Source organism: Nymphalis io, chromosome 6 (assembly GCF_905147045.1).
Source record: "Nymphalis io chromosome 6, ilAglIoxx1.1, whole genome shotgun sequence".
Lineage (NCBI taxonomy): Eukaryota > Metazoa > Arthropoda > Insecta > Lepidoptera > Nymphalidae > Nymphalis > Nymphalis io.
The window spans coordinates 1,445,823-1,468,963 of record NC_065893.1 but is presented as its reverse complement, the minus strand read 5'-3'; the positions used below and the strand labels follow the sequence as shown (position 1 = coordinate 1,468,963).

Sequence of the window (23,141 nt, the reverse complement as noted above, 5' to 3'; positions counted from 1 at the left end):
TTCCGTTTCCGCTCCGCCGTCTCCTTCTGGACCATGACTGTCTCACAGAAGGAGGCTACAGCCCTTCACGCCGATTCCCTGCGGAGCATCAACACGACTGCTCGCAGGGACAAGTCTTGTCCGACTTCGCGGATCAGGATCTCCCTCTCCGCATTCCACGCGCGGCACGCCTTCAGCGAATGTTGAGTGGTGCCCCGGTCTGCGCCGCAGTGGTAGCACATCGCCAACGATTCGCGTCCGATCTTACACAGGCATTCTCCAAAACAAACGTGACCAGACATTACCTGCGTAAGTCGGAAGGTGAGTCGTCGCTTTCTTCTCATCCAGGCTTCGAAGGCTGGCAGGATCGCTCCAACGAGTATTTAGCCACTAGACCAACGAGAGAGTCATGTCGTCACGTATCTTTATCATAAATACAGATTATACTTAAACTGGTTCAATTACGTCTCATTTATTATAATTGGATTAACACAATACGCGTAATCAGCGTAATTTGAGAGTACGAGCAATCTGGTTTTGTTGGATGGACAATAATTTGATTATTAATAGGGATAAGGATATAATTTTTATAGAAATTTCTGTAATACTATTTTGTATAGAGGTAGCTTATATTTGATTTTTTCTCTCATTCTTAAAGTCAATCAGAGTTAGAAATTGTTCAGTGTTGTACTTATAGATACATACATACGTCACATCAGCCAAACAGTGGGCCCAGTACACGATTTTCCTCTGTTTCAATCGGATTTTGGTCTTATTTTACTATGAAAGTGAAGTATTAGAGAGTGCACACGTGTTTTAGTAGAGTTGTGCACTATAATATCTCCTGCATAGACAGCCAGGCCTCAATTCAGCTATTTATTATTATTTATTAGATACGGCGGTCATTGAGGCAGTTTCATAAAATTATGTATTTCATTAATTTAAAGAAAATAATATACAAAACAAATACAGTTTTACAACACCTATCCGTTTTATTTGTTATGTACAAGTAGATGAAATTCACGATTGTCACGTGACACGTCATAATCTAAAGCAGGTGAAACTGCGATGTGCAGCTATTTATTTAATATTATTTTATCTTAAAATCTTAGACTTAGAAATTATTTTCATTTGGCATTAAAAATAATGTCTCCTCATTTATTACTATATAAGTAAGAAAAATAGGTATTAGAAAACTTTACAAAACAAAACTTAATAAAAAAACATTAATTCAAAACAAGATGCTTAAATCATTTTTTTTGTTTCAGATACAAGTCCAGCTCGAGCTGTCGAAGCAAGAGAAACAAGCGTGGGAAGAGACAAAGATGTACAGGTGGCAGGACTTCCAAGATTTCTCCCTTCGAAGGATGTTCAAGAAGTACAGTCAATTGGGTGTGTCAGCGCTGCCCGATGACAAGTACAAGCTGTTGATGCAGTGTGTCTCGGGAATGGAATCAAATTATGCAACTTCCAAAATCTGTGATTACAAGAATGCCACTAAATGTGACTTAGCGTTAGAACCAGGTTAGTAAATATGGCTAAAACATCCTTCTAACAAATGGTTTATAGTTATTTACCATTTATTAATTACATAAGCAATTTTACAAAATGTTATATGATCCTACAAATAAATGTTAAGCTGTCTAAGTTCAATGTAAAATATATGACATATTATCATTTATGGTTTTAGATATAACAGAGATATTTGCAAAGAGTCAAGACCCTGAAGAGCTGAAGCACGCCTGGTTGGAGTGGCACAACGCAGCTGGAGCAAGGGCTAGAAACAATTTCACTCAATATGTACAATTGGATAATGAAGCGGCAAAACTGAATGGTTACATATAATATACTTTTAATCCACTTTTTGGGAATTCAAAACAAGACTAAAATAAAGCTATTTACAGCTTTATTTTAGTTTTCGCCCGCGGCTTCGCCCGCATGTTTGTCAGGGCTTAGGTTAAAAATAGTTGTCAATGTCCTTAGCTCGGTCGGTTTAACCGTGAAAACATAACAGACAAAGTTACTTTCTATAATATAGTAGTAAAATATATGTACAGACTGCTTCCATATATTAAGTAGCAATGTCATTATTATGTCCTGTATCTTTATATATATATATATATATATACATATAAATATATGTATAATTGTATATAGATTAGATAACTGTATTATAAATATATCGTAAGTTGCCGATTCAATTTGGATCGGTCAGTCGAAAACTGTGTCCAGAGAAGACAAATAATTGGATTATCTTGTGGTTATAAATTGACATTGGTATTGTAAAAAATATTAGGCATTTATAATATTGGTTTTCCCTCAATGGCACCTAAGTTGTTTTTATCCCCTGTGATCTGCAAGCCCATCCAAACGGTTATGTCGGACCAGCTGTCAAGCGTAATACAAAAACGCATATGGTGAACGCATTAATTAGTCTTCTTAATTACATGCTTGTAATAATAATAATACCCTGGGATATTATTCACACACGGCCATTTGATCCCAAATTAAGCAGAGCTTGTGCTATGGAAACCAGACAACTGATATACTACATATACTACTTTTATTTTGTAAATACATATCTATATAGATAATTACACCCAAACTCAGGACAAACAGACATGTTCATGCACAGAAATGTCTGTCCTGGGTGGGAATCAAACCCACAACCTTCGGCGTGAAAGGCAAGTATCTACCACCGACGCCAACCAGCTCGTCCAATGATGCTTGATTGGATAATCAGAACTTGATCCTGAGCCTATATTTACAGTTGATATATATTTATTTTCATAACGTATTCGCACAGATGTGTTACATTTTGATCAACAATTCTGACAAAAAGCCTTAAGAAACACCCATATAAGCCGTTTCGAAAATCTTCTTATCAAATCACCGCATACTTGTAAAATTTGAATGTATATGATAAATAGTATTGTTAGAAAATGAGATGTGACGTCATTTTGGTAATGGAATATTTACAACGAGACTCTCCAAGAAGTTCAATAAGAGTTCATAATATAATTTATTCTTAACTACTTCTTGACCTAATATGAGCTCATTTAATCGTGACGGATAATGTCGACAAAAAATACCCAAAATGTTAATTTAAGTGCTTAAGTTTTTTGTCATTTTCAAATTAGATTTTTTATAAGGATATTTATTTATTTATTGAGGATAACCAACTGCAGTAGATATATTAGTTAAATAACTAAATAGAGGTTGAAAAGTTATTCGATGAAAATTGTATAAATTATAGGTTGTCACATCATTCATAAAAAGTATCATATAATTAGTGATGTAATAAGTGAATATATCATATTTTAAAAACTTAAGGTTGAATAATTTTTTATTCAGGATTCAAAGATGTGGCTGAATGGTGGCAATCAGAATATGAAGTTCCTGATTTCGAACAACAATTAGCAAAGCTATGGGAGGACGTCAAACCATTGTATCAACAGCTTCACGCTTATGTGAGAAAACGCCTTCGTGACAAGTATGGAGAAAATATAGTTTCAGCGAAAGGACCAATACCTGCGCATTTGTTAGGTATGTATATCAATATAAGTTATTAGTTAGCTACTTACATAAATTATTTTCTTGTTATGTTATAGTTATAGTTTTATTAATATTTACGCCGTTACGGTGAAGAAAAGCGTACCTAATTGAAATGTTTTGTATTGTAATTAAATGGTTACTTGAGAATGTTTTTTTATTCAGGTAACATGTGGGCACAGACGTGGAACAACATCGAATCCTTCACACGTCCATATCCCGATAAGAAAGAAATCGATATCACAAAGGCGATGAAAGACCAAAATTACACACCTCTGAAAATGTTCCAAATGTCCGATGAATTCTTTAGATCCCTTAACTTGACAGCGATGCCTGAGAAATTCTGGAACAATTCTATTATTGAAAAGCCGACTGACAGGGAGATAGTCTGTCATGCGTCAGCTTGGGACTTCTATGATGGAGAAGATTTTAGGTAATTACGCTTTTGTATTTCTGCTTCGTAAATAAGTTGGATAATTAAAAAAAATATAGTAATGTCCTGAAATATGTTATATTTGCTGATAACGCTAGAAAATGCCTAAATTGTCAATTCATTATCGCTCGAAGTAAAGATGAAACTGCTTAGCTTAAGCGTCATCAGAGGTTTCTTTATTTATTTTGTAAAGTAAGAAAAAGGTGGTGGTAAAAAAACATTCCAAATTCTCTCCTAACATGTCTGGCTTAATTTGAAGGATCAAACAGTGCTCAACAGTTGATTACGAATATTTCCAAACGACACACCACGAAATGGGCCACATACAGTACTTCCTACAATATAAACACCAACCTGTGGTATTCAGAGATGGAGCAAACCCAGGTAATTTAGGTCATAATTTTTTTCTAAATCCAGGATCAAAATGTGCACATCAGTGAATATGGAGCATTTCAAGGTAGTTCATCACGAAATGGGTCACATCCAGTATTACTTGCAGTACAAAGATAAGCCAGTAGTTTTCAGAGCTGGAGCGAACCCAGGTGACTTTTGGAGTCGTAACTAACTTATATGTACTAAAACTATAACATTTGTCATAAAAATTTATATTTTTTGAATATTAAATATCTGTTTACGAGTTTATTTTTACAGTTAAATGTTTATGAAAAAAAAAATCATGTGCGAGTTACCAGTCTTTATAATAATTCATATTATATGTCAATGTGTCTTTAATACTCTGCTGTATTTATAATTCTTAATGAAGTCTCTTGTTTGGTACTGTCATCAACCTGATTATTTCGTGAGAAAACGCTCGAACGTATATATACTATATGTAGTTGATTAATATACTTAATACTAATATTTGTGTTATTGTTATCATACATTTAATTTTTTTTTTGTTGAGCATGCGAAATCCATTTTTTTTAACACCTGCGAATGTCCCACTGCTGGGCTAAGGCCTTCTCTTCCTTTTTTGAGGAGAAGGCCATTGCCATTGCCATGCCGAATTCAATCAGAAATTATTTCAAATTTCACATTTTTCTTTTAGGTTTCCATGAAGCTGTGGGTGACACGATAGCTTTATCAGTATCTTCGCCGAAACATTTAAGGCGCGTTGGTTTGGTTAGTGGGGATGCTGAAGATGAACAAACTGAAATAAATCAACTATACAAAATGGTTAGTTGATCATTTTCTGGATATAACTTGATACGTCTTGTATGTAGGTATCTTAATTTAATTAAAATATTTGAATTATTAGTATAAATATTATATATATTTTTTATTATAAACCTTTTACTGGATCTATTACACGAACTTTTACGTGACTATATTAATCATCTAGTACAATCTTGTTTTTGTCAGACAACTGTGTCAGTATTAATTTACCGCGTAATTCGACTTAAAACAATGGTGGAAATCCTCTTCCGTTAAGGATACAATTTCCAACGAATAAATTTATTCCTTTAACTATATGTACGCTTATCTTGTCGTATGCGTTGTTCGTATCTGATATATACCAAACGTTTGGTGGTTCTTGCGATAGGGCATAGACAAGATCGTGTTCCTGCCGTTCGCGTACACCCTGGACCTGTTCCGCTACGGCGTGTTCCGCGGCACGACGAGCGCGGACGACTACAACTGCCACTACTGGCGCCTGCGCGACGCGCTGCAGGGCGTGGAGCCGCCCGCCGCGCGCTCCGAGGACGACTTCGACGCCGCCGCCAAGTACCACGTGTCCGCCGACGTGGAGTACGCCCGGTGAGACACCGGCGCCGGCGTGCGCCTTTCTAATCGAATATGTCCTATTTCTTGTGCTTGAAATAGTTACATCTTGGCTCAATGATAGTACCGATATATTTAGATTGATTAATATTCATATTAACTTTACACACGTAATATTTTATTGGAATTATACACATTTCAGATACTACGTGTCGTTCATAATTCAGTTCCAATTCCACCGCGCTTTATGTCAGCTCGCCGGGGAATATGTGCCCGAAGATCTCACCAAGAAACTGGTTGACTGTGACATCTACCAGAGCGTCAATGCTGGAAATGCTCTCTCGTAAGAACATAGGGAACTTTAGTTTATTTTCCTTAAATGATTTATATTCTAAATCCCCAGCATAAACTTTGTGAAAGGAGTGAAAATGACAAAAGGTATACAAGAATTTTAAGCTTCTTATTTATTTACTTTTTTTATTCTATTTACAGCAACATGTTGAAGATGGGTTCATCAAAGCCGTGGCCAGACGCGATGGAGGCGTTGACCGGTCAGCGTGCCATGCGAGCGGATGGTCTCCTAGAGTACTTCCGTCCTCTGCACGAGTGGCTGCAGGCGGAGAATCAGAGGACTGGAGAGTATATCGGCTGGGAGCCCAGCAAAATACGTATGTTCAATATTTTAGTGGTTTATACCAAGTTATTTAAACAACATTTTTAACTAACTTATTGGGCTGATACTTTACATACACTTTGAATGATAATAAATTCTTGATTTAGACTCAACTGCAAGCAACCTCTTTGCGAAATTTCAAATGAGATGTTCAGTCACGATTACTTACATCGCCAATGCACCACCAATCTTAGGAACTAAGATGATATGTCCCTTGTGCCTGCAGTACATTGGCTCACTCACCCTTCAAACCGAAACACAACAATAAAATAAGAATTGCTGTTTAACGGTATATTTTTTGATGAGTGGGAGGTACCTACCCAGACAGGGCTAATAATATTAACACAGTATACAATAACCAGGACGGATTTTTAATAAAATATGTGATGTCGTAGAATACTGCACGGCGGAGCAGCTCGCCGCGCTGGAGCAAGCGCAGCAGGACGGCAAGGACTCGTGACAGTACTTATTTAGGATAATAGAATAGTATTGATAATAAATGTTTTTGTAATATATTTCATGTTTTATTTTTATATACTCCACGCTACCAAACGACATTTAATAATTAATTTATATAATCTATGGTATTCCTGAAGAAATGACGTGTCGCCGACGTTACTATCAGTACTGGACCTAACAGGAAGTATACTCATCCACACAAAATAAAAATATTTCTAAAGTGGTATAAATTAAGGAGTTATTGATTTTTTTAACGTTAAAATTAAATTGAAAAGAATTTAGACCCGAATTTAGAGTTTGTAATAAAACCATCAGGCGGAGTAGAGTCATTTGCCATCCCGGGGCATATAAAAAAAAAAAAACTAGTTAGATTGTAAGCTGTCGAAAAATTATGAACGGCGATTGTTTTATAACCGAAAAATTATAAACTATCAATATTTTATGTTTTATTGTAAACTAGTGTTCGCCCGCATGTTAGGTAAGGGGGGAGATGTTGATGTTGTGGAGAGGAGTTGTTATACTGGTGGTAGGGCTTTGTGCAAGCTCGTTTGGGTAGTTACTAGCGGGTTCTCATCAGATATTCTACCGCAAAACAGCAGTACTTGGTATTGTTGTATTCCGGTTTGAAGGGTGAGTGAGAAAGTGTAATTACAGGCATAAGGGATATAACATCTTAGTCCCCAAGGTTGGTGGCATATTGGCGATGTAAGCGACGGTTAACATTTCTTACAATGCCAATGTTTATGGGCGTTGGTGTTCGTCCACCTACTTATACTATAAAAAAGTACTCTATTTTATTCCACGGGGTTCAATCTTGCTTCATACCAAATTTCATCAAGATCGGTTCAGTGTTCTAACTGTGACAGCGTAAAAGATAGACAGAGTTACTTTGGCATTTATTATAACATTAGTATAGATTGAAATTGCCACGTTTCTCAACTTTTACAATTATGTCTAGAATAATGAAGACATCAGTGAATTAAGGTGATATGTAACATTTTTTTTTGACATAATTGAAGGTGTTGCTTTGCATACGATTGTCTGTCTGTAAGAATGTTATGAAAAAATATGCTTATTTCTTAACATATTACATTCATTAATTTTCTTTTTGTGCCAAACTATACAGTACAAAAAATTGCTTTAATTGTATCTTAAAGTCACACAGAAGTTCAAATTTATCGCTTTTTATTTAAAACTTTAATGCTCATTTAAAAAAAATTATAATTTGTGACTTATCACCTTTATCAGCTCATGTCTTCATTTATTATAAACTAATTATGTGGTAATACATACAAATAAAACCATATACTAATTTTAATGTTCTTGTAAATTGTACATTTTAGTAATTTAAAGAGCAAGTCTATACTTGTGCTGTATAATGGTTAGTTGGTACTTCTAACCGGACTACCCGTAAAACAAGTCTAAGAGCCTTTGATATCATACCCTACTTTATAAGGAAATGTCAGTGCTTATAAGTGTATTGAATGTTAAAATAACAACTTGAGTGGAATTACGAGTAGTAGTTGATGCTTTAATATAATTATTTCTGAGCGTACATTTATATATAATCAGGTTAAAAAAATATCTTGTACACACAATACGACTCACTGAGAAGTTCTATTGATTTTTCGTTTAAAATTCAAGTTTTATTTTGTTTTTCGTTTCATTGAAAGTAAGTTTTTATTTAATACCTTAATATAACTTTAATTGTATTTATTTTTATGCATAATTGCATACAAGGTATTATTAGTTTATTATTTTGTTTGTCAAAAGTTTACGGATAATAGTGTTGCAAGAATATCACGTGTGAATCCACAAATTCGCTTTGGTAGCAGCCTGAACTGAACTCGAAATCTTCTCCTTAAAGGGGGACGAGGTATTCACCCGGGAACTCGTGGATTAACAGCTCCAACTATACTCTACTACTCTAATTTCATCCGGCACATACAGGTTTCGTTATTATGTTTTTCTTTATCATTACCACAAAAAACAGACACTGCTATGTGGTACGCACACTGGTAGCTGTGGTACACACTGGTAGCTGGGCGTACCTGGTGGTAAGTGGTCTTTAACAGTCAGAGACATGTGCTATATGAATTATTAACCACCCTTTACATCGCCAATGCGCCACCAATCTTGGCAACTAAGACGTTATATCCCTGTGTCTGGAGAAAACAGGTTCAATCACCCTTCAAAAAATCACACAACAATACTAAGTATTGCTGCTTGGCGGTAGAATATATAAAATGGATTGGTGGGTAGCATCAGTGATTCTTGCCTCGTTCGAACCTTCCGTTAAGAAATCTTCCGTTAAGATTCGCGTGTTCTAATCACTAAGCCATTTGGGCTCAGCTTAAAAATAATATCCTGAGACATTTTTCACACACGGCCATCTGATCCCAAATTAAGCTTGTACAAAGCTTGTGCTGTGGAAACCAGACAACTGATATACTACATATACTTCTTTTCTTTTTATAAATACATACTTATATAGATAATTACACCCAAACTCAGGACAAACAGACATGTACACAGTTCATGCACACAAATGTCTGTCCTGGGTGGGAATCGAACCCACAACCTTCGGCGTGAAAAGGCAAGTATCTACCAACCACGCCAACCGGCTCGTCGTGAAAAATGACTGACTATAACTTATTTCAAAGATTATCTTAAGACCAACAATGACAAAAAGAAACATATTGGATGTTTATCTGTAATAAATTATCGTATTCTTGTGTCACTAGTTATCAAGTACTTCATGTGTTCAAGATCACATCACAATTCAAGTAGTCCGTGTCGCGAGGCCGACGGATCAACTGGGTGAGTGTTCAGAATTACCTATTCATAACGAAACAATTGATTGATTGCAGTACAGACATCTAAAAATACGATTTTTTTAAATAGTAATGGTTTTAGTAATGTATATGTTTTTTTTTTATATTTCGACTTATTGATTGTAAAAAATTGACTACAATGTTAGAAAAACGAACACCTGAAAATCAGGGGATTTTTTTATCTCCTACATTTGTTGTTTAAAATGTACTTATTTATATTTTAAAAGGTCTGGAGAAGATCATGTCATGTCCATTTTATTGTAACAATAATTAATGACCTTAAGTTGTTTGTGTCAGAAAAGACTATAATGATTTCATATATTTTAGTTAATTAAAAAATAATCCAATTATTTCCCATAATGGATTATTATAAATAAATATTTATGTTATTAGTGACTAAAAATGTACAAAATAAAAATCACTCTTCATTTGCTATGGTTGGACCATTTGCTTCGGACAATTCTCACTCGACAAAAGACTTAAAATTTTCACGAAAATGAAAGACAAGTGAACGTAATAATTCATTTGCATATAAACAAATAACTTTGGAGGTAGAAGATTATTGTTAGTAAGTTTATGTTTAGTGTTTGTCAAGTGTCGTGTCATAGTGTATTTGCTAAAATGCCTTGTGGATATTGCTCTGAAACCACTAAAAAGGTTTTACTTGTGAGTCAAATAATATTCTCAATATGTCCACAGATGTTATGATATCAAGTAGTTTTCTCGATAAGATCAAATATATTCAGACACTTCTTGTGTTGATAGAACATCAGTTTCGATTCTTTGATAACAGAGTAAAATAGTTTTTTCTTAAAATTTGTATTTGTTTTTTTTTATGATACAATTGACAGGTAGGGTTTAAGATTTTCCTAAGACCAACTATAATGACAAATTGTTATGAAAACTAAATTTGCCGGGTAATATTTAGTTTATCATAATAAAAATAAAATAACAATGATACCTTAAAAAATAATAACTTTATGAATTATGTTTATATTATATTACGATGACGAACATACATATTAAAGGTTTTGATGGTGCATTTATCTTTGTTACTCTGTCACGCAAAAACTACTAAATAAAATTTGCTTACCTGGGGGTAACAAAAGGCTACCTAACACCCTTCCCTTCACTCGCGGACGTAGCCGCGGGTGGAAGCTAGTAATATAATATTTTTTGAAATAAATAATATATTGCTAATATATTTTGTCAAAATAGTAACAATCTAAACATTTGAAATGTAACGTTATCAATTTTTAAATCAGTGATTACTTGCTTTGATAAGGTTTACGGTTGCTGTAACCAAACTAAACCAAAAAAAAAAAACCATAAGTGTCAGTCTACAAACAAGATGTTTTTCTTTTAATCAAAAAATAACTAAGCTTATTTATTGAGCTTACCATAATTATATAATTATAGCTCACGTGTTCCCCTCCTCTTACAACCCGGGTTCCTTCAAACGAGGCGTGAAGAAGCATCTTGCGGGCCGGCAAGGCGGGGACGGCTAGTACAGAACATTCTTCCCGACTGTACTGGCCGTCGTCGCGTTTGGACTCTACTACCACTTACCATCAGGTGAAGTAGAGTCATTTGCCATCCCGGCGCATATAAAAAAATTTTTATAAATATTTATTCACTTTTTTATATCTTACATACATAAGTAAGTGTGGCAACCCTAGCTCTCGCAGTTGTCCATCACAATGATATCGGTTATCATTGTGATTGACAACTGCGAGATTCTAAGCTCAATTGACACATTCGCTGAATTGAATAAAACACTTACGTTTCACTTAGGTTCGCAAAATATAACAATTTCATAATTTTCCTTTAGCTTTAACATTTATTGTTTATGATTATTAATTCCACAGCCCTGTTTTGACGTTGCGTTAGCTATTTTGAATTTAATTCTTATTTTAATTCATAAAGTTTGTATCGGATGCTTAGTTTTTTTTTCATAAGCATTTGAACACGTTTATTTAAGGAACACACTTCTGATTTGAAAACTTACTTATAGATATATACTCATTGATCTTAATTGAAGATAGAAGTTTCAAATCGGGACAAACATTGCTCAAAACAGCATTTATTATAATATTTATTTGTTATAATAAAAATGAATGATTCATTTAAATAAAATTGAAAGAAAAAAATAATTGTGAGTTGTTACGCATACATTTTTTCTTCGTTTGATTGGCCTTAAATATACGTGCGGTTTTTTTTCTACCGGAACGGGTTGCTAGTAATTAAATAATAATTGATTTAGTGCTCGACTGTTCCTGACACAAATCCTGATTTGTGTCCATCAACAAGTAATAATGTCCTCCAGACCGTTTTCGGCTACGGCGGCCAATCTCAAGAGAGATTAGCCAACTACACAGGAGATATTATAGTGCATAAGTATGTGCGCAAACACAGGTGCATTCTTTATTCCCTAACTCTCATAATACGATGGGACGGCAATCCGACACGACCATAAAGAGTTCAGGCGCAAGACCAAGGGCTTTACGTGCTTTCCGAGGCATGGAAGTGTACACACATCCAACTTCCAGAGTTCGGGCTGCTACTGAGAATTTTCTGATAGAAAACCCCAATAACTTTTGTTGGCCCGACCTGGGAATTGAACCCAGGACCTCATAAAGTTTGGATAAAGAACCTAAAGACGTAAGGGTTTGCGGCCTTACATCAAACCACTAGACCAACGAGACAGTTAGAGACCATTAACAAGTATTGGTGGAATGAATTTCAAAAACCATTTCCTCAAGAGGCATTTACCAAGCATTAGGAAATTGAATGCCAGTTACTATATATATGGCAATATTTTTTTTCTCTTGGTAGCCGTTAAAATAACTAATTATATGTATAAAAAAACACATTAATAATATGTTTATTAACAATAACCATTTGCTCAAAATAATCATCCAATGGTTATAAATATAAATATTCGCAATATATCAACATTAGAACGTTTGTCAAACAAATCATTATTTATAAAATATATAATACCTTATTCTAGTTACAGATTAAATAACTATATTTGATAAAATAGATTTATTTTTTGTTAAACATCGTCGCACCTTGACCGGACATTTTTTACTAGAATTTAACTTCTATTTGTAAACTAAGATCCAAAATGTCTATTCAGTAGCGGATATTGGTTGTGTAATCTTGTCTCAGTGCTGAACAGGTAAATATATAATTAAAATTCTTATTAAATTACATACGACAATATTAATGTATTTAATGAATTCAAAGCAATGGTATAACATTATATATATAATGAAAATAATTAATAATCAAAAAAAGAATGTGCGCAATAAAAAAGGAGTAAGTGAACACGAAAACGCATTTATTTAATTATTTTGTTTGTATGTTTATATACGCTTATCTCCGTACTACTGAACGAATTTTCTGGTGGTTTTAACAGATAGATTAAGGTCAGTTTAACGGTTAAAGTCGCGGGCACCAAATAGTCCTAAATAAATTAAATAATATTTGATATTTGAATACACTGTTGTTTTGAGTTTGCGGATGCAACACTAGATGCGCCGCGCGATTTTAACCCCCGTTGAACGTTACTGCTATGCCACCGTAGGTTGTATATTTATTTCAAGAGTATATTTTATTTTTAAAAGATACAGAAACTGTATAGTATTACGTTAAATGAATCAATTGATTCAAGGATATAAAAAAGTTTCCTCTTAAAAATAGTAGAAAAGATAGAACCGCGCAGAAATAAAGAAATTAATAATCACAAAAAATCTAGAATACAATTTAATTATATAATTTAAATTAAACATTTATCGGATTCTTGCATTCTAGTAAGAAGGGTAGTGTGTGAGTTTAGTTATAGGTACAAGGTCATAAGAATTGAGGTCGCGCTGTAACCACTGCAAGGATAATATACGTTGACGTCTAGTGTTTCTTGCATAGCTAATGTATACAGCTATGATGACATGACATGACAGTGGTGATGACATTAGCTTGTTAATAATATTCCGAAAAAATAAATAAATGATGAATTTCGAAACACGCTGTACATGTAATTCTAAACTCAAATTATCTGATTATGGGCTGGAGGGAAAACATTGCGAAAAAACTGCATTTTTAAATAATTCACATTTATTTAATTGGATATATATTTCAGACAACTTTATTAGTTATTCGATAATCAGTGAAGGGCCTAATATTATCTCCGACATTACTTAACATTTCCATTTACTTCTAAAACATATTACTCTACACTTATTTATATATTTTCCTATATTTCTTATACTTATTGACTTACTTTTCTAATTATATGCAAAATCACATATGACCGACTTTATTCTATCCATATCTAGATCTTAAGTTACCTCTTTGGCCAATATCATTACTAACTGCTCACTGGTTTATTCATGGCGAGGTCTAAAAGAGACAGAAAGTTCAATTTTTTTAATTAGAAAGAAAACAAGCAATATTGTTCATCTCCATATGTAGAGACATGCAATGTATAACAATTTTTGTTTCTAGTAATTTGTGTTTTTTTTTGCAAATCTGCGTTCTATTGACCCAGTTTTCTTGTATCGTGGAAAAGAACCTTGGCATACAATTATGTGTACAACGTTTTTCTTTTATTTACGAATTTAAAGCAATTTTTTAACAATATCTAGCAAGTTCAAGATGGTCATGCCGTACCATAGTAAATGCAATAGGATTTCTTTTGAAGGCCCTGTCAAATGTAAGCTACGTTTGACAGGGCCCTCAAACATTTGTGTTTCTAACATATATCGTGATTCTGTCACAACCATAATTAGTGGAGCAGAGGGATGGAATAAGTCCCTAATATTTTTCATTACTTTATGCATCTTTATTCCACGCGTCTTTGTCCAACAATGCATCAGTTAGGGATACTAATGTACTCTTACCAGTACAATAGTTGCTTACCAGTTTGAGCATCTGGTCATTGGTCTTTCCAAGAGTTTTATTAGACAAGTTTGCATTAAAATAATTATTTATTTATAATATTAATTTTATGTGCTTTCTTTAAATTATTCGGTTATAAAAATCTCTATGTACAATTGAAATTAAGATATTCTTTATATATTTTTTTTTCATTACAGATAATGTTTAAGATCCTCGTAGAGTTGGCCCTTGTTGGGGCGATAGCCTCAGTCTTCATAGTTGCAGCTCAAGGCCGCGCAGCTGAGCGAGCAGCTGAAGAGGCGTCGGGAAGAGAGTATATGCGAAACTTGGATGAGCTGATGTCTAAAGCTAAGAACAAAGCAACGATTGCTGCCTGGGATTACCAGTCAAATATCACCACTTATAATGAAGAAAGAATGGTATTATTCTACTATATTTTTTACACTTTTTGAGGTTAGGAATTGGTCAAAATTTCATGTGTTAACTTTTGTTTATAATTTATCCCGTGCTCGGTAGTGAAGGAAAACATCGTGAGGAAACCTGCACGTATCCGAAAAGGTTCAGGCACATCCATCAAAACTCTTTTGAACAGGAGGCCTTATCCCAGTAGTGAGATATTCACAGGCTGTTACTTTTATATTTTTATATACAAATATATATTATCTTACAAACATGTATTTTAAATGAGGAAACTTTATTAATTGAATCCAAATCTAACCATTTATGTAGAGCTGTGAGAATGCTTTGGATATCATTTAAATGATCTCACCTTAGAAATGTTGTGTCAGGCAAATATATCTGAAATACAGTAACAGCCTGTTAATGTCCCACTGCTGGGCTAAGGCCTCCTCTCCCTTTTGAGGAGAAGGTTTGGAGCTTATTCCACCACGCTGTTCCAATGCGGGTTGGTAGAATACACATGTGGCAGAATTTCAATGAAATTAGACACATGCAGGTTTCCTCACGATGTTTTCCTTCACCGTCAAGCACGAGATGAATTATAAACACAAATTAAGCACATGAAAATTCAGTGGTTCTTTCCTGGGTTTGAACCCACGATCATCGGTTAAGATTCACGCGTTCTAACCACTAGGCCATCTCGACTCTGAAATAAATCTATCTGAAATAAATTAACTTAAATATTGTCTCGCGTTTCAGCTACAAGTCTCTCTTGAAATAGCAGAAGAAGAGAAAGAGTATTGGAAAGAAACAATGACGTATTTGTGGCGTGAATTTGAAGACCCTGACCTAAAGCGAATGTTCGAGAAATATTCAATTTTAGGCACAGCTGCTTTACCAGAGGACTTAAATGAAAGGTTGATCCAGGCTATCAGTAATATGCAATCTACGTACGCCAAGGCAACAATTTGTGACTATAAGGATCCTAAAAAATGTGATTTGTATGTAGAACCAGGTATGCACTCACTAATATTATTTATGTATATGTTTAACTTATGTATATGATTTTTTTTGTTTGTGCTTATAACTGCATGTTTCTATAACTCTTTTAGTGTACAATAAAACATATTCTATTTTATTCTATGTAAATATGCATATATGATATTATAATTATTTAAATTTTTAATATTTTTTTAAAATTATATTGTATACTTTGTTGTTTAACAAAGTATGTGTGTCAATTAGACACAAAATAATAATTATATACACTCATACATAAAGAGTCATGATTACATCCAAATATAGTACTGTAAAATACTAAATAATTACAGAGATAACAAACACGTTTGCTCAAAGTGACGATCCAGAAGAACTGAAATATACCTGGTTAGAATGGCACAAGGCAGCAGGTGCTGCTTCTAAAAATAACTTCACAGAATATGTCAATATGTACAATGAAGCTGCTAAGTTGAACGGTACGTAAATTTTATTTATAGCCGTTTTACTTGGTTCGATTTTAGTTGACATTTATAAACAAAAAAATAAATCGAATGAAAAAAAAATTACATTTTATTAAATTGACTCGTATTGTTTCAATTTGAATGAGGGTTGAAGGTAATATTATCACTTGAGAGTTTCAGACTGATATTACTGATTTATCACTGGCCACAAATCTAAATTATTTTATTTGTATTTTTTTATGTTTTAACAAAATATTTATTGTTCACTAGATTGTTCTTAATACTTACAGACTGAAGTAGAACTTTCCCATCCAATTGAATTATTAATTCCATTTAAATTATGGAATTTAAATACACATATTATATGTATATTATATGCTACATATTTCATACCACTTTTATTTCAGGTTTCGAGAGTGTAGCTGAGTGGTGGTTAAGCACTTATGAAGAACCAGATAGTGAAGAACAGTTTGCCGATCTCTGGGACCAAGTTAAGCCTTTATATCAGCAGATACATGCATATGTCAGACGCCACTTAAGACTCAAATATGGCGAAGACGTAGTATCAGCAAAAGGGCCGATACCTGCTCATTTATTAGGTATTTGTAATCATTTTAAACTTCTAGTACATCGAAGATGGTATTATGAGGATTTCCGTGATTTTTTTTATTTACAATAATTAACTGTAATAATAGAAAGCCCATTATCACTGTCTATTATTTCGTCTATTAAGGTTGTGTAATTTAAAATTTAATTTGAAAGAAAACACGATGATGTAAGCTGAGGGTATAAAATGCAGTCTGTTCAAGCGCTTGCTTAATCAACCACCGAGCAATTTCAATATGAGTCCCAACTGTTAATCAATCTCCATCTCAAAAGTCCTACTTGAAGCTTATAACTATATGAAACGAGTGTAAAATATTCATATAAAATGCGTTATAGGAAATATTTGGGCGCAAACTTGGAACAACGTTGAGAAGTTCACGAGGCCGTATCCTGAAAAACCTGACGTAGATGTTACAGCGGCTCTCGTCAGTCAGGTATGTATTTAAATTATTAGATTTATTTTTCATTCTATATTAATTTTTATTGACCACTTACTATATACACTAATGTAAATTTTACAGAATTACACAGCTCTAAAAATCTTTAAAACAGCTGAAGAGTTTTTCAAATCATTAAATTTGAGCGGTATGCCAGATATTTTCTGGGAAAGGTCAATTATTGAAAAACCCGACGATGGTCGGGATATGGTATGTCATGCGTCAGCGTGGGATTTCTTTGATGGGGAAGATTTTAGGTATTTTTTTTTTGTTTCAATTAAACTTATTGTATAAAGAGCTGGAGAATTATGCACATAAGAAATTGAATACTTTTTAACTTACATATATATCAAGGAGAGCCGAGATGGCCCAGTGAATATTAACCGAAACTAATTTACCGATATTAATTAGCACATATATATTAATCAAAGACAGCAGGTTTTCACCCGAACAAACACTACTAAGGTTTCAAGTGCTTAGTTTTGTTAGTAATTATTCGTATTTATTAGTATTTATTTTCGTTCATAGCGGTAAAGGTAAACATCGTCTGGAAACCTTCATGTGCCAGATGAAATTCTATCTCAACCAATTTGCTTCGGAGCAGCGTATTGGAATAAGCTCTATACCTTCTGGTCGAGAGAATTCTTTCCTTTTCCTAGAAGTGTTTTACAGGCTGTTAATTTATTTTAATATATATTTAAGGATTAAGCAATGCACAACGATCACAAACGCTTTTTTCAAGACAACTCACCATGAAATGGGTCACATACAATACTATCTGCAATACAAGGACTTGCCCGTAATATACAGAGCAGGAGCTAATCCAGGTATGATTTATGGAATCCATACATTATTTATAAATTTAAATACATGTTAGATTATAAATAATAAAAATCAGTGTTATTTAGCATCACCACTAATAGTGACATAAAATGATTATGTATATATAATATACCTAATATTACGCATATTTATTAAGTTTCTATGTATTTGGTATTGATTGTAAGTGCACACTTTGCTCTATTATTGTACCTGTCAATTTTTTTATTCTTTTTTAATAGAGGTTGCCTGTAAGATATAAGGAATTTGCATACTTTATGATCTACCTATTTTTTATACACTATTTGTAAATTGTGTGCAATAAAGAGTTAATAAATAAATAAAATCTTTACATACTTATATCAGTTAACGTGAATTTAGGAGTATTAGTTTTCTGTGAAGTGAGTTAATAGAGCGGAGCTAAAATCATTCTATTCAGAACATCGACTCTGTCGCTCTGACCGTGTCAGAAATATAATAAATTAAAAAAATATTCAAAATGTCTTAGTCTTCTGTAAAGTATATAAATCTTCTATATTTTTTTTCAGGTTTCCATGAAGCAGTCGGTGACGTTATCGCTCTATCAGTATCAACTCCAAAACATTTGCGTGTCATGGGCTTACTCGAAGACGGACCAGATGATTTAGAATCTAACATAAACCAACTATATAAGATGGTAAATCAACGTCCCATAGATGTCCCATTCATAGCAAAATCTTTATATTGTTTCATAATTTTCTATTTTTTCCAGGGCTTGGATAAAATTGTTTTCCTGCCTTTCGCATACCTCCTAGACTTGTTCCGTTATGGTGTGTTCCGTGGTACGACCACTGTGAACGATTACAATTGTCACTTCTGGCAGCTGAGGGAAACTCTGCAAGGGGTTGAACCACCAGCGACTAGGACTGAGGATGACTTTGATGCTGCTGCTAAATACCATGTCTCTGCTGATGTTGAATATATGAGGTAAAGTTTGAAATTTGACGTAGAACTTTAGTTAAATTTGCAACTTCAATAGATACAATACTGTAATTTAGAGAAGGATGAATAAAGGAAAAAGATTAATTATTCAATATTTTTATCAATGAGATATAGCATAATCTGTCACTTGCTTAAAATATTTTATTTACCCTTTTTAATAATACAAAATTAAAAAAAAATCTTACAAATTTAGCGAGCGTGTACATTGAAACTGACGGTATTCTCTCAAATAATGTTGGTATCATTATAATATGATGAGAAGAAGGGCTTATTCTAAATTAGAGGAGACATTTTTGAGTTTTTTCTATATTAATTAATAACCACGCTCTAAATAACACGCTATATATTAGCTTTGATTACATAACCAATTAACATTAACCAAATAAGCATTAACCAACATAGTCATTTTAATAGTACGTATAAATAAGTCTGAGTATATTTTATAATATTATCGTATCAATTTGGAATTTAGCAAGTATATGCCGTTCTCAAATACTTTAAATTAGGTATCTTACCCCTCTAGTAGAACTCTTTTACGCCTAGTAATAAACCTCTTAAGTGTGATTTTATTTGGTTTTTTGTAATGAGATAGAATAGTTTTTGCTTTTATAATTAGGACATTTGTTGCAGATACTATATCTCATACATAATTCAGTTCCAATTCCATCGATCGTTGTGTCAGTTAGCTGGTGAGTACGTACCAGGTGATTCGAGCAAATTGTTGTCTAACTGTGACATTTATAGGAGCACCGAAGCCGGTAATGCTTTAGGGTAAGCAATTAAAATAATTTATGAATAAATTTGATAGTTTTATTTTAATAAACTTCTCAATGTTTGTATTATTGATATTACTAAATAAAAACTACATGCCCTAATGTTCCAGTAGTTAGAAGACGATAATTATAACTGATGATTTCGAGTTCTGACAATTCATGAATCTGTCGAAAACCACTGAAAATTCATATTTATAATTCATCTCGTGCTCATGGGTGTAGGAAGACATCGTGAAGAAACCTAACCTAACGAAAATACCACGTGTGTCCAACAACCTGCATTGGAGCAGCGTGGAGTAAGCTGCAAACCTGTTCTCTGGGTCGTAACCCAGCAGTGGGACATTTATTTAGAAGCTGTTACTTTACTTTTAAATAAAAACTTAGTTACTTATGTTTTTATTATCTTTATGTAATATTGTACTCTCTGTTTTTCTAATAAAATAAAAAAAATATTTTAGTAAGATGTTGCAACTCGGCTCTTCGAAACCGTGGCCAGATGCGATGGAAGCTATTACAGGTCAGCGTAAGATGGATGCTAGTGGAGTACTAGAGTATTTTGAACCACTATACGAGTGGCTGAAGACAGAAAACGAACGTAGCGGAGAATATATTGGCTGGGAACCCAGTACCGTCCGTAAGTAAAAAATTTTCAACTGATAGATATTTGGATGTGATGAAAGCAAAGTTTCAAGGTCGTAATTAAATGTAACGTATATACATGAAATGTCAAAAAGGTCGTATTTTTTCAGAATACTGTACAGAAGCACAGAGAAATATCATGAAGAACTCGGAGTTCAGCAAGAGACTAGTCAAGTACGGCCGCGCTTAAACTATAAGCTAATAAATTATATTTATTGTTGAATTAATTTTTTGATTTTCCTAATATAATACAAAGTATACTAGAAATAATGTAGAAAATTTAGTATCAAGTAATTCTTTGTCTATTTCAAACTATGTTTATCCGCTGGTGTCAAGGCTGTTTATTGTGTGGTTTCCTTCTATTAAAATCCATAAGACCATGTAAAATAGAATGATTTTAACTTAGTTAACAAAATTTACTACAGCATATATTTTTATTAGTATAATTTATATATATTGCATATACGAGGACACAGCTTTATATCTTGGTAAATTTCGTGATATTATTCATTTAATATATAAATATATATATATATATATATATATATATATATATTTATTTATTTATAGAATAGGAAGGCGGACGAGCATATGGGCCACCTTATGGTAAGTAGTAGTATGGTAAGTATGGTATTTATTATTGTATGGTAGTAAATGGTTCAATCAAAATCTTTTAACTATTAACGTTTCCAAAACTTGTTACATTGTATTCAAAACTAAAAATAAAAGGATTGCACCGCATGTTCCATTAACTATTGACAATTTTCCAATTGAGCAGAAAAACTGTGAAAAATATTTAGGGTTACGAATAGACAATCACTTAACTTTCAAATATCAAGTAGATTACATTAATAAAAAACTTTCCTCTTTAATTGGGTCATTAACAAATATTTCAAAATGCTTACCTAAAAAAAATAAAGTATAACATCTACAATTCGCTAGTAAAATCGCATTTATTGTATTTAATAGAAATATGGGGTAATACTGGAAAAACAAAACTGCAAGAACTACAAAGAAAACAAAATAAAATTATTAAAATACTTTTTAGATATCCACCTTTGACATCAACAACTAAACTTTACAAAGAAACAAATATTATGAACTTACGACAATTTTTATGTATATAATTCTTGTATTCTCATTAGAAAAATTATTAATAAATCGATACATTCAGAATTGCCATTTATAAAACAAAACAATAAACGTAGCACCCGTAGACCAAGCTTATTAGTACTCCCAAAAATTAGAACCAAATTTGCAAAAAAAAATATAACTTTCGATGGAGCACAACTATATAACAAATTACCATCTTATATAAAAAATGTAAGCTCAGTTAACGGGTTCAAGTCTCAACTCTCAAAATATATTTTAGAGAATACCCACTTTTGTACCGATTAAAATACACACATCTATTTTACTATATTACATTCCGTTAACTAAGTATCTATAAGGCGAATATATTTTTTGTCATCTTTACATTTATCATACTGTTCTCATGTAATTTATTCTCAAAAAAAAAAAAAGATTCACTTTTTTTTTTTTGAGAATAAATTCTTAAAACTAGTCACCAACGCCCTTAAACATTGGCATTGTAAGAAATGTCAAACATCGCTTACGTATCCAATGCGCCGCCAACCTTGGGAACTAAGATTTTATGTCCCTTGTGCCTGTAACTACGCTGGCTCAATCACCCTTCAAACCGGAACACAACAATGTTTTGCGGTAGAATATCTGATGAGTGGGTGGTACCTACCCAGACGAGCTGGCACAAAGCCCTACCACAAGTAATTGTAATTAATATATAATTCATCTCTTATGCCAATTGCCGTAACTGTAACTTAATGTATAAGTCTATTGCATATGCCGATTGCAATTTTGCAATAGACTTATGCATTCAGTTTCAGTGTATCACTATAATGGATTAAGCGCCTTAATTTACTTTCACAAGAGGACAGACTTGCTGGGCTATTTTGTAAAAATTCACTCCGTACCTCACAAATAATGCTACGTAACTTACCGCAGCAATTGTAAAAGGTCGTGAAATATCGGAAAGTGATATGCGACATTGACCATAATAATTATAGCATTTGAAGAATACACTAATCGCAATAGTATATCACCATAAGTTGGCTGTCAAAATTTCACGTGTAAGTAATGATGTGAGTTCGTACTTATGAGATTGAGGGAAAAGAGATGAGCATCCCATTTTTATGATTATACACAACTGGAGATTCCCACATAGCGAATTTTATTTTAGTATTAATTGTATTAATACAGTGTCGGTTCATTGAAGATGTTAAGAGTGGCTCATATTTCTATCAGTGCCAGTGTTTATAGGCAACAGTGACTGCTTACTATCTAACCCATTTTCTTGGCAGACTTCCTCAAATGATAAACAAAATTAAATAGAATATAAAAAAAACTCCTCAAAATGGAGAGGAGGCCTTAGCCTAGCAGTGGGACATTTACAGGC

The 23,141-nt window shown here is 33.3% G+C and overlaps 2 protein-coding genes across 6 annotated transcripts in view; both read left to right on the top strand.

The window, feature by feature from the left end:
* Window positions 1–6,874, top strand: part of LOC126769126 (angiotensin-converting enzyme-like) — a 47,981-nt gene extending 41,107 nt beyond the window's left edge. For 2 of the 3 annotated variants that reach the window (XM_050487715.1, XM_050487716.1), the window contains exons 3-12: window positions 1,248–1,503; window positions 1,670–1,813; window positions 3,334–3,525; window positions 3,697–3,964; window positions 4,224–4,348; window positions 5,013–5,140; window positions 5,508–5,722; window positions 5,889–6,029; window positions 6,179–6,354; window positions 6,755–6,874. In XM_050487715.1, the coding sequence (XP_050343672.1) occupies window positions 1,248–1,503; window positions 1,670–1,813; window positions 3,334–3,525; window positions 3,697–3,964; window positions 4,224–4,348; window positions 5,013–5,140; window positions 5,508–5,722; window positions 5,889–6,029; window positions 6,179–6,354; window positions 6,755–6,819 (1,710 nt within the window). In that variant the 3' untranslated portion in view covers window positions 6,820–6,874. Of the gene's footprint in view, window positions 1–1,247; window positions 1,504–1,669; window positions 1,814–3,333; window positions 3,526–3,696; window positions 3,965–4,223; window positions 4,349–4,381; window positions 4,507–5,012; window positions 5,141–5,507; window positions 5,723–5,888; window positions 6,030–6,178; window positions 6,355–6,754 lie in introns of all 3 variants that reach the window. The other variant, XM_050487714.1, reaches the window with a different exon arrangement.
* A 2,664-nt stretch (window positions 6,875–9,538) lies between these two features.
* LOC126769124 (angiotensin-converting enzyme-like) lies at window positions 9,539–20,891 on the top strand. 3 transcript variants are annotated; one of them, XM_050487711.1, is made up of 13 exons: window positions 9,539–9,638; window positions 14,752–14,973; window positions 15,713–15,968; window positions 16,285–16,428; window positions 16,821–17,012; window positions 17,356–17,453; window positions 17,541–17,713; window positions 18,159–18,283; window positions 18,824–18,951; window positions 19,027–19,241; window positions 19,887–20,027; window positions 20,488–20,663; window positions 20,779–20,891. In XM_050487711.1, exons 2-13 carry the CDS (start codon window positions 14,755–14,757, stop codon window positions 20,856–20,858), a joined length of 1,947 nt encoding a protein of 648 aa, XP_050343668.1. In that variant the 5' UTR covers window positions 9,539–9,638; window positions 14,752–14,754; the 3' UTR covers window positions 20,859–20,891. The 3 variants fall into 3 exon arrangements, with proteins under 3 accessions (XP_050343668.1, XP_050343667.1, XP_050343669.1); XM_050487710.1 differs by lacking the exon at window positions 9,539–9,638 and adding an exon at window positions 10,244–10,318; XM_050487712.1 differs by lacking the exon at window positions 9,539–9,638 and adding an exon at window positions 12,766–12,836.
* The last annotated feature ends 2,250 nt before the right edge of the window (window positions 20,892–23,141 follow it).

Bases quoted from the DNA above. Each gene is read 5' to 3' on its own strand.
- LOC126769124 (XM_050487710.1), top strand. From the start codon at position 10,274: ATGCCTTGTGGATATTGCTCTGAAACCACTAAAAAGGTTTTACTT. The intron at 17,013-17,355 runs GTATTTGTAATC...AATGCGTTATAG, and splicing joins GATACCTGCTCATTTATTAG to GAAATATTTGGGCGCAAACT. The intron at 17,454-17,540 runs GTATGTATTTAA...TAAATTTTACAG, and splicing joins CAGCGGCTCTCGTCAGTCAG to AATTACACAGCTCTAAAAAT.